Source organism: Pan paniscus, chromosome 13 (genome assembly GCF_029289425.2).
Source record: "Pan paniscus chromosome 13, NHGRI_mPanPan1-v2.0_pri, whole genome shotgun sequence".
Taxonomy (NCBI): Eukaryota; Metazoa; Chordata; class Mammalia; order Primates; family Hominidae; genus Pan; species Pan paniscus.
The window spans coordinates 44,269,515-44,281,860 of record NC_073262.2 but is presented as its reverse complement, the minus strand read 5'-3'; the positions used below and the strand labels follow the sequence as shown (position 1 = coordinate 44,281,860).

Here is a 12,346-nt window from a genome sequence, read left to right as displayed (position 1 = left end):
CATATTCTGGCAGCTTAATTTTTTTATTATTATACTTTAAGTTCTAGGGCACATGTGCACAACGTGCAGGTTTGTTATATAGGTATACATCTGCCATGTTGGTTTGCTGCACCCATTTACTCGTCATTTACATTAGGTACTTCTAATGCTATCCCTCCCCTAGCTTCCACGCTAGGACAGGCCCCCGTGTGTGATGTTCCCCGCCCTGTGTCCAAGTGTTCTCATTGTTCAATTCCCACCTATGAGTGAGAACATGTGGTGTTTGGTTTTCTGTCCTTATGATAGTTTGCTCAGAATGATGGTTTCCAGCTTCATCCATGTCCCTGCAAAGGACACAGACTCATCCTTTTTTATGGCTGCATAGTATTCCATGGTGTATACGTGCCACATTTTCTTTCTTTCTTTTGTTTTGTTTTATGGAATAAAAAGTTCGGCCTTTTTACTGCATGAAACTAAAATTGGGAAAGTTGTGCGTGGATGGGGTGGGAGGGGGTTGAGGGGAGCAGGAGATGCCCTCCCCACCAGCTCCTGGATAATGACACCTCACTTCTTGCGTGATTTCTGGCATCTTCCCGCCTGCAATGCCAGCTCTCTCAGCGTCTTGTAGAAGGGGGGATCACACACTCATCGTAGTGCTTGGAGAATAATTGTCATTCTGAAAGGAGTGGAGGAAGTTCCCTCCTAACTCTCCGTCATCTGGAGGGGTGCCTGGAGGATTGCTAATACTATTTACGTTGTTAGGATAAGTTTTTGGAAGCCATCTATGTCGCCTGACCCTAACAATCCGTTCATGTGGTGTGGCTCCATGCCGCCCATGCTGCCCATCCGACCGTCCGAGCCGGGACCCATCGGGAAGTTGGACCGGCTGCCTCCAGGCGGCACCGGATTAATCATTCTGTAGATGTCGCTGGAATTTGTTGAATCTGAGGGACTGGGCATAGTGGGTGTTCCTGGAGGGCCGCCACCACCAGGGAGTCCCACATAGGTACCAGGTGATGAGGAGGAGTATGGAATTGAGTTAGCACTGTTAGGATTGGGCCAGGGTCTGCCGGCTCCCGGGCCCATGTTAATCCCGGGCGTGGGGGGCCGAGGGAATTGCGTGGTGGTCTCATGCCGCTGCCGTAATTCTGTGGGCTGGGACCCGTGGGCCCCATGCCTCGGGGAGGGTTCATTCTCTGCATTGATCCTCCCATGTGGGGGTGGCCTTGTTGTCGTGCGGGATCCATGGAATTGGGCAGCAATGGCTGTGTCCCAGGAACTCCTCCCGGAGGCTGGTTTCCCATTCTGATCGGGGGGCTGGGGCCGCCTGCGTATCGCGGTGACAAAAAAGGCTGACTGTGGGGTCCCATCATGCTGCTAGGATTGTGAGGTGCAGGCTGTGCGTGCGGCGAGGGCAGTGACCCCGGAGGACCCTGAAAGAAACCTGGCGGGACTCGGCCTCCAGGCATCCCATCCTTGGGGGAATGTTGCCAAGCACGGGGCTTGGGGCAGCTGCTCCACTATAATCATGAAAGGCTTTTGCTTCACTTGAATGTTCACAAGTATCTCTCCTTTTAGGAGCTGCACAGTAAAGGTCCCAAAATACACACCACCACGAGTGCAAAAACCCAGGCGGTTCTCCCAACGTGATGTTTTTTCCCAGCGAATCTCCGATAAGAAGGTCTGTGCAGATTTCTGTGCTCCTACCTGCAGTAAATATTCGTAGACGTATAAAGCTAACTTTTCCCCAGCCTGCCCGTCCGAAGGCACCAAGGAGCCTTTGCCTTTGGCAAACATGGTTTGCAGGGAAGAGGGCGCCCAGCCTCCCCACAGCCGCCACCGCTCCGGCTCTCCCGAGCTGTCCCTCGCTCCCGGCCCCCTCCCAGGCGCTCCCTCCCTCTCTCGCTGGCTGGCGCTCTCCTAGCAGCGCTCCCCTCCCTCCCGAGCAGGCGCTGGCTCCGCGCTCTTTCCAGCTGTCAAAGCATCAGGCCCGGCCGCGGCCCCATCGCCCTGGAACTCCTCCCGCGCCGGCTTGGCCTGGGGTGCCGCCGCCGCCTCCCGCAAGGCCGCCCGCTCTCCGCTAGCTCGCGTGCTCGCCCGGTTCCGCTTGCGCGGCCCTCTGCGCCCCCAGCACCGCTGCCGCCGCCGCCGCCGCTGGTCTCATGTGTCACATTTTCTTAATCCAGTCTATGGCTGATGGATATTTGGGTTGGTTCCAAGTTTTTGCTATTGTGAATAGTGCCGCAATAAACATACGTGTGCATGTGTCTTTATAGTAGCATGATTTATAATCCTTTGGGTATATACCCAGTAATGGAATCGCTGCGTCAAATGGTATTTCTAGTTCTAGATCCTTGAGGAATCGCCACACTGTCTTCCACAATGGTTGAACTAGTTTACACTCCCACCAACAGTGTAAAAGCGTTCCTATGTCAAGCAATGGCAACAAAAGCCAAAATAGACAAATGGGATCTAATTAAACTAAAGAGCTTCTGCACAGCAAAAGAAACTACCGTCAGAGTGAACAGGCAACCTACAGAATGGGAGAACATTTTTGCAATCTACCCATCTGACAAAAGGCTAATATCCAGAATCTACAAATAACTCAAACAAATTTACAAGAAAAAAACAAACAACCCCATCAAAAAGTGGGCAAAGGATATGAACAGACACTTCTCAAAAGAAGACATTTATGCAGCCAACAGACACACGAAAAAATGCTCACCATCACTGGCCATCAGAGAAATGCAAATCAAAACCACAATGAGATACCATCACACAGCAGCTAGAATGGCAGCTTAATTTTTAAAACGCTATATCAATAATTTAACCACATAGATCTGTCAGTTAGAATAAATGTTACATATTTAATTGACAATAATTTTTTGCTCTCTTAGAGACAGGTAGATAGACTTTGGGTTCATCAAATGGTTCTTTTTTTTTTTTTTTTTTTTGAGATGGAGTCTTGCTCTGTCACCAGGCTGGTGTGCAGTGGTGCTATCTTGGCTGATTACAACCTCCGAACCCTGGGTTCAAGCGATTCTCCTGCTTCAGCCTCTCAAGTAGCTGGGATTACAGGCGCGTGCCACCACACCCAGCTAATTTTTGTATTTTTAGTAGAGACGGGGTTTCACCGTGTTGACCAGGATAGTCTCGATTTCCTGACCTCGAGATCCACCCGCCTCGGCCTCCCAAAGTGCTGGGATTACAGGTGTGAGCCACTCCGCCAGGCCAGTTCTGACATATTTTTAGAAAGATTAGGCAAATGCTATGGTAACTCAGTTATTCATGCTACATGTCATATTATAAGTAGGAGAATTCAATATTCATGATTTTGAAGCAATTTCAGAGTACTATAATCACCACACTTGACAGACTTCAGAATTCATTGGAAATCTCTGGAAATAATTAGCAAGTTATTAGCACAGATTCCAAACAGACCTTCAAAATGCATTACATAGATTTGCTAAAAGAGATTGTCAGTCTGCCAAAAGTAGTCACTTTGGTTTGATTTGCATTGAACGAAATTTTTTTAATGTAAAGCTAAACTCTTCAGGATCACTGCACTGGGTTTCTATAGGACAACACTGAACGGGGCTGCCACTGAAACACCTTGGATGAGAGCCTCAAACTCCCTGAACACAGCTTCCAGCACACTACTGGGAGAATGATTGGGACTCAAAAATATGTGCAATGAATGTACTTACGAGCTTGTTGGAAAGGAAGTAAAGAGGTTGTATGTAATTACCGCAAATTAGCACTACTACAGATAAAGTAATAATATTGATAAAGTAATTGATAAAGTAATAGTAGTGCTAAAGTCATACTAATCAAATAGTACTAATAGCCCTATACTAGTAGTAATAATAAAGTGGTATTGCTATTGATTCTATTGGTCTGTCTACCTACCTATCTCTCTAGATGGGAGGGCATAGGATGTGGCTGATGAGACTGGGCTTAGCAGTGGAGAGCAAAGAGCTCATGCATGCTTTGAACAGGTACGCACAAAAACTTGGTATCATGTGACTGTTCTGAATTCCAGAACCAGGCTAAAAGGTGGAACTTTTGTTTGACTATTTGTGTGTCACATTTTCCTTTTGGTCTATTGTCTAACATATGCTGCTAGAATTCTTTTTACTCTGACTACCTTTTAGGTGGTTAGATGACGCTGTTATTGACGAGATCACACCCAAGCTGATCAGCGATCCACCCAATTCTTGCACCTACAGCAAGGCCTTGGGAGAAATGGTGGTGCAGCAGGAGAGCAGAAACCTAACCATCGCCATCATAAGGCCCTCCACTGTGGGAGCAACGTGGCACGACCCTTTCCCAGTAAGCCCACTCACCTGGATTCTGTGTTTTGCTTCCAAATTAAAATTCTTCTAGCCCAATTACTTTCTGATGTCGTTTCTCCCCCTCCTCCTCCTTCTCTTCCTTCTTCTTCTTCTTTCTTCCTCTTCGTCTTCTTACTCTTCCCCTTCCCCTCCTCCTCCTTCTCTTCCTCCTCCTCAGGATGTATAGCTAAGTGCAGCCAATCAAGTATGAACCCATTATACTAGGGCAAAATTCCACTTTGGGATCAGGATTTACCCAGCATGCAGCTTCTCTGGCAGTTACCCTGACTGTCCTAGAGTTGAATGGAGATCTTAAATTAGCTTCTAATTACTCTAGCCTCAAAGTTCCCATGGGTGATGGTTTCATATCTTGGCTTTCCCACTGTAGTTTAAACATACCGAATGTTCTTAATGGTCACATTGGTAGTATTGCAACTGCCAGGGTAAACAAGGGTTACAAAGTGCACAGAAGGATCTCAGCTTGGGAATACTGTTTTTTCTAACCTCAGTATAGCGCTATGTCCTTTTGAAAGTACTTTGAATTATACTATCTTCTTTTTTTTATTATACTTTAAGTTCTAGGGTACATGTGCACAACGCGCAGGTTTGTTACATATGTATACATGTGCCGTGTTGGTTTGCTGCACCCATTAACTCGTCATTTACATTAGGTATTTCTCCTAATGCTATCCCTCCCCCATCCCCGCACCCCATGACAGGCCCTGGTGTGTGATGTTCCCCGCCTTGTGTCCAAGTGTTCTCATTGTTCACTTCCCAACTATAAGTGAAAACATGCAGTGTTTGGTTTTCTGTCCTTGCAGTAGTTTGCTCAGAATGATGGTTTCCAGTTTCATCCATGTCGCTACAAAGGATATGAACTCATCCTTTTTTATGGCTGCATAGTTCTCCATGGTGTATATGTGCCACATATTCTTAATCCAGTCTATCATTGATAGAGATTTGAGTTGGTTCCAGGTCGTTGCTATTGTGAATAGTGCCGCAATAAACATACGTGTGCATGTGTCTTTATAGTAGCATGATTTATAATCCTTTGGGTATATACCCACTAATGGGATCGCTGGATCAAATGGTATTTCTAGTTCTAGATCCTTGAGGAATCACCACACTGTCCTCTACAGTGATTGAACTAGTTTACACACATACCAACAGTGTAAAAGTGTTCCTATTTCTCCACATCCTCTCCAGCACCTGTTGTTTCCTGACTTTTTAATGATCGCCATTCAAACTGGTGTGAGATAGAATTATACCATCTTCTTTAAAGCAAGTCTGTGAAGCTTTGGGGGCAGATAAATTCCAACTCCACCACTTACTGGCAATGCAAAATTTTTGAGTTGTCCCTTCCATAAAACAGGAGAGATACTATTTTGGAGAGCTGGTTTTAATGAGACAATGTATGAGGAGTGCTCAGTCTCTAGCAAAAGGCAGGTCCTTACTACAAGGCTCATGGATATTAATCCCTTCATCTTCTCCTCCCACCTCTCTCCTTTCCCATTATACACACGCATTTTGACTTTTACACTATAAGGTAAAGAGACATAATAAGGTCAGCTGGATGGCTTAGGGTTTAGGAAACAAACTCAAAAAGACATTTCCCTCTAACTGTTCTTAAACATAATCTTCCCTGTAACATCTTTAAGCAAGTCAACACACACACAGACATACACACACACACTACATATATACACACACACACACACACATATATATATATATACGTATCTGGCATGGACTCTATAGCTGGTCAAAAATGTCAAGAAATGGGCCATTACTACCAATCATGTCTCCAGTGTTCTCCTAAGGAGGCTAAAGTCAGGACTGAAGTGGAGAAGTATGGTTGGTGAATTGCTTAGCAGATCATGATATAAGAACAAGGTTCAATGTAGCCCTTAAGATGTCATAAAACACCACAAAACCATTCCTGACTCCTGCTATGAACAACAATCCTGGCCAAATTTTAATTCTTGCACAAAGTGCAGAAAATAGCCAATGCTTTGCCATTGATCTTTGGGATCTTAATAAGACTGAATTAGATAGTTCTATTGGCTGGAGTCTCAGTGCTCTTGTTTGAAATTTATTAAGATGAGACTGCAGATGTTCCAAAGATACAACAATCTTCTGAAATGTGTAACCAATGGAAATCTTCTTTCTTTTAGGGTTGGGTTGATAATCTAAATGGACCTAGCAGACTCATTATTGGGGTATGTTTAAGGGTGAAGAAATAACTCTCTGAAATGTAGTGGAGGAATAGTAATAAAATTCTTAGTGCTGGCTTAGCTTCATTGATCCCCAAACATAAATGTTACTTTACTAACAATTGAAGCATATTATTTCAATTATGCTAATTGTAATATAGAGACGGGAAGAAATTATTTTTATTCTTCGAGGATTTTTATCAGAAAAACCAAGGTAATGTACTATCAATTACCATTTAGGAATTCTTTAAAAAACGTTTTTAAATTAAAAATATTAGTCTTAATTGAGTGTAGATAATAGAAACCCCATAATTATCTTATTTTTATTAGATACCCTCTCAAAGTAGTTTTACATTATTTTATTCTTTTGTAGTTTATAATATAATAAATGTGTCACAAACAATATGTACAACAGACTAATAAATGGTTCTGTTTAGCTAAGTCTACTCTAGTCTATATCATGAAAGTGTTAGGTCTAAATTTCTAAACATTATAAACAACAATTTTTTGAAGTGCTCTGATTTTCCTAACAATACAATACTCCTGACTCTCTTAAGTTTACACATGTAAATGAGAAGGAACTATATATGAAAATATCATACCTCTTCTGTAGCTATTAGAATTTTTCAGCTGAGATTTTACATCATCACCAATTTAGTGTCACTCCTTTGCTCTGCAACCTTCAGCTCTCAATATATAGTTAACACTTTTATTTTCTGGAGATTTTTAGACTTTAAAGAACTCATTCAAGATTGTTTAAGAAACAAAGCACGGGATGAATTGAAGACTTTCATTTTAAAAGTAAGTGCAGCAAAATTATGAAGGTTAAGCCTGATGAATGTGAAAGGCAGACAGCACCAAATGCTGGTGATGCTGGTAGGAATGCAAATGTTACACCACTTACGAAGACAGTTGGTCAGCTTTGTACAAAACTAAGCAAACTCTTATCATATAATCTAGCATTAATGCTTCTTAGTATTTACCTAAAGAAACTGAAAACTTGTCCACACAAAAACCTGCACAATAATGTTTATAGCAGCTTAATTCATACTTGCCAAACTTGGAAGCCAACAAGATGTCCTTCATTAGGTAAATGGATAAACTGTAATACATCCAAATAATTAAATATTATTCAGCATTAAAAAGAAATGACCTATCAAGCCATAAAAAGACATAAAGGAATCTCAAATACATGTTTCTGAGTGAAGCCAATCAGGAAATGCTACATACTGTATGACTCCAGCTACATGACATTCTGGGAAAGGCAAAACTATGGAGACAGTTAAAAAAAAATCAGTGGTTGCCAGGAGTTATGGGGGACAGAGGGATGAGCAGATGGAGTACAGAGGAATTTTAGGGCAGTGAAACTCTTCTGTATAATACTATAATTATGGATATTATGTTCAGATTTTTAAATAAATAAAACTGAAATTTAAAATAGAATAAGAGGGAATCAGGTTGATTTGTTTCAACTGAAATTCATGATCACAAAGCTCATGTCTTTATGCTTCCCAGAAAAAAATATTCCCTGCTCCATTCACTCTCATCCTTTCCCAGAGTAACAGTTCATATTTATTTTCTCTCCTTCCCATCTTCACTCTTTGCTGATGACTTTATTTTCTATTTCACTTGTTAAAAAAAGTGGTCATTTGACAAGAATTTCAAAATCTCCAGTCTCTACATCTGCTCATCTTTATATATCTATACCTACATTCTGTTATCTCTCCTTTTCATATGGGTGAACTGTCTTTGCTTCTAAATAATGTCCACCCCTCTTACTGTGACTGGGTGCTGTGTCTTGTTGTATTAGGATTCTCTAGAGGGACAGGACTAATAGGATAAATGTATATATAAAATGGGTTATTAAAGAGTGTTGACTCGCACAATCACAAGGTGAAGTTGCACGATAGGCTGTCTGCAAGCCGAGGAGGAAGAAAGCCAGTCTGAGTCCCCAAATCCCAAAAGTAGGGAAGCCACCCGTGCAGCCTTCAGTCTGTGGCCGAAGGCCTGAGAGCCCCTGGCAAACCCTTGGTGTAGGTCCAAGAGTCCAAAAGCTGAAAGAACTTGGAGTTTGACGTTTGAGGGCAGGAAGCAACCAGCACGGGAGAAAGGTGGAGCCAGTCGAGCCCTTCCATATTCCTTGCCTGCTTTTATCCTAGATGCGCTGGCAGCTGATTAGAGGGTGACCACCCAGACTGAGGGTGGGTCTGCATCTCCCAGTTCACTGACTCAACTGTTAATCTCCTTTGGTGACACCCTCACAGACACACCCAGGAACAATACTTTGCATCCTTCAATCCAATCAAGGTGACACTCAGTATTAATCATCACACCTGTTATCTACTCATGCCTGTCATTCCAGCAATTTTCTTGCTTCTTTTTCTGCATCTGAAATTTTAATTTCTCCACCAAATTCTTCACATCAAAAAACAAAAAAATGAAGTTATTTCATTTAACCTGAAAAAAACCAAAAACTCATAAAGAGCTAATGAATAAATTTATCTCAAACATTTGATAACTTTAATTATAACTTTAATATTCACAGCTTATATTTATCAATAGATTGTCTTAGGAAAAGAAAAAGACTTCCCATAAACTAGAAGAAAATGTAAAATATAACCAACATATAAACAGCAATGTGTTAAAGAATAATATATAAAGAATAATACAAATAACACAATTTAATGAACAAAGGAGATAGACATTATACAAAATATGAAAACATGAATAGACAATATATAATGCCTAATATTGGTAATCAGGGAAATGCTATTAAACATAGCATAGCATTGTGTGTGTGGATGTGTGGATGTAAATGGCAGTAAAAGGTAAAAAGGGAAGGTGGTAAAAAGGGAGATGGTCTAATATTTTCAACATTTTTTAATTTTTGTTTTCTTTTGTGTTTTATTTATATATTTTTGGCAGCAAAATTGTGTTTACTAAAAAAAAATCTGGACTATGAACACACTTCACTGCTTTGAAGAACTCCAAGCCAAATAAAAAGACCAATCAATATTAAAAGCAGTATAACTTCTTACTTTTTAAAAAATACATAAAAAGAATCAAATGCAACAGTGTAGGAAGACAATCACCCCCATGTCAGAAGTCACAACTTCTTCCAAATAAAGAGTATGACCATCTGCCATAGTGAATCAATATTTATTTCAGGACATGCCATGTCAAAATAAAACAGAGTCAACCCTTGCCTTTAGCAATTATATTGTATTATAAAAGCACTTTATAACTCCATCCCATCTTTAAGTGTAAGTTACTGGTATGTGGGCTAATGATTATCTGTAAGCATTTCTCTATTCAGATCCATAATCCAAGTGCTCTCTGAATATTACAAGGTGACAATAAGTGGGAAGTGGAGGAGGAAGAGGAAAGAGGGGGGACTAAGGTTCTCCCAGTTTAAGGTTTTGTTGCAATGAGGGGATGAGGAAGTATGAAGATACTTTTGTTGTCTTTTCATCTTTATGCTGTGTTAAGTAACGTTTACAACATAAATTCAGCAGGCTTTTCCTGACCTGTAACTCGAAGTTTTCTTCCTGCAAACAATGTATTTACAAATGTGTTTATTAGCTTACACAGCAATCTCACAATAACTAGTGAAGATTAAAAGGGCACACTCCTAGTGTATTTGTTTGCAGTGTTTTAAGGGAAATACATATTGCCATGGTGAAGCTCTAAATAGATTCAACGAAACATCTAAAAATTGAAAGTTGTTAAAAAAAGCAAAGAAATATCACCAAAGAAAAAAGATTAATCGTAGCTTAAATATAAAACTAAATCATTAGTTAATTAAACTATACAGATCTCATACAAACCAAAACCAGCCTGAAAGACCCAACCTTAAAAAAATGCTAAAAAATAAGGCATAAATCTGCATAATATTGAGTTTTATTTCCATTCTCTCCTTTCCCTCTGCTATGTATGCTTTACCTGATCTGCCTCTAGGGGCTTACAAGAAAATGGTTTCCGCTTTCCATCTTCAATTTGACCTCAAATGTCCTGAGCAAAGTTTTTGCTATTCTGCTGAGGGTTCTCTTGCTGGTAAGCTTTAGATATCGTTATTTCTGCTAATTCAGTAGTTTTGATCGTAGTGCCAAATTTAAATTCTTCCACTGGTTCTTCTGGAAGGAATTAAACTTTTACGGTGTCTTGCCTGCATAGTATTATTTTTTTAAAAAAGAAAACCCAAGCAAAATCTATTGCTTAAAGAGGTTTCTTATTTTTTAAACAAACAGAATAACTCTTGACAATTTTAAAACCTTGGGAGAAATAGTTCATTAGAACTTCATTATCTTACCATGAAGAATTAAATACTAAAAACCTGTTCTGAAGCACTTGGTTAATTTTCTCTCCCAGAGTCTAATAAAGCACATGTGAAAGGACCATTCGTTTTAGTCAGAAATACATTTTATGTTCTGCTACTTATAAGTACTCAGTATGTTCTTTAGGACTCATTTTGAAGATGCACCAGGAGGCTTTTCTCATTCAAGCACTGCCTACCGTGATCGCTGAATTCTGACCTCAAAGAAGATCTAAGTAATTTATATCAGTGCTCAAGAATAATTCTGGACATCTTGGTCCACAGCCTACAGCAAGTGGTATCTGTAAAATTAAAGGATAATTCCAGTGGGCTTGGTCGGACTGCTGCTTTGCCATCTCCTGTTTGTTTTGAGGAAGTGGGGGGAGGCTAGGTAAGAACACGGAAATAGGGAACGGGGTAAGGGAGAGGTGAGAAAAGCAAGGAGAGATAAAGCAGGCTGTGAACATACTGCTCGTTAACCAAGCCATACTCATACTGTTGAGATTTCCATCATTTTGAAGTACATTATCATAACATTAAAAAAGAAAAAAAGTTAAGAAAATATAAATAATGAAGACGCTGACTTTTTTTGTGCTTGTGAAGCTAATAGATCATCTCCATGAGACAGGGAGCAATGATGAATTGCAAAACGTTATTAATGAAGGGAAAAGGTTCAAGCCAATATTCACACTGCAGTCAATGAAAGAGTAAGGGGGCTTCTGAGGAAGGGTTGAAGATGACATGGGAGAGTAGCAGGAACAACCCCCTTCGCTGACTGGTTGCTCCTGAGGCTTTTCCAGTTTTATGTCACTCATGTCTTCTCTGCTTCTGTCCTGTGTGCTTTCCATTCCCGGCGAAGCTGCTGCTACACGTCGAAAGAGCTGCTTTACATTGTATCCAGCTTTTGCCCTAGTTTCAATAAACCTAACATTCAGCCCTTTGGCTTTCCTCTCTCCCTCCTCAATTGACACTTGCCTCTTGTCAGCAAGATCTGTTCTATTTCCTACTAGCGTGATGATAACATCACTTCCTCTTTCTGTTCTGACATCATCAATCCACTTTGTAGTTTGCTGGAATGAGTTAACATTTGTGATATCGTAAACTACTACAGCTGCAGCAGAATCACGGATGTACCTGGGAATGAGGCTACGGAGACGTTCCTGACCCGCCGTATCCCACAGCCGAAGCCCGATTGTTCCATCCTCCAAGTACATAGTTTTTGATAAAAAGTCAATGCCAATTGTTGCCTGATAGGTGTTGTCAAAACTGTCATACATGAATCTGGTGATCAAAGATGTCTTTGCAACGCTTTGCTCCCCCAGGAACACCAGCTTGAATTTCCTCAGCGGATTCCCGAGGTCTCCGCCCGCGGACATGGTGGAACTAGACGAGCTGTCGCCGCCTCAGCCCAGAGACCTCCCGGACCGATGCTGCTCCAGCCGGCTGACGAAAAAGGCGAGCGGAAGGGCGGGCGCCGAGCTCTCTGCGCCCCTGCAAGGGCCGGTGGA

The 12,346-nt window shown here is 41.3% G+C and overlaps 1 protein-coding gene and 1 pseudogene across 1 annotated transcript; both read right to left on the bottom strand.

The window, feature by feature from the left end:
- Positions 1–616: 616 nt before the first annotated feature.
- LOC129397331 (single-stranded DNA-binding protein 3-like) lies at positions 617–2,117 on the bottom strand (annotated as a pseudogene).
- Positions 2,118–11,396: 9,279 nt separating this feature from the next.
- RAB6D (RAB6D, member RAS oncogene family) lies at positions 11,397–12,346 on the bottom strand. The gene has a single exon (XM_055109380.1). The coding sequence runs from the start codon at positions 12,212–12,214 to the stop codon at positions 11,450–11,452; it is 765 nt and encodes a 254-aa protein (XP_054965355.1). The 5' UTR covers positions 12,215–12,346; the 3' UTR covers positions 11,397–11,449.

Coding starts and splice junctions, on each gene's coding strand:
- RAB6D (XM_055109380.1), bottom strand. CDS start 12,214: ATGTCCGCGGGCGGAGACCTCGGGAATCCGCTGAGGAAATTCAAGCTG.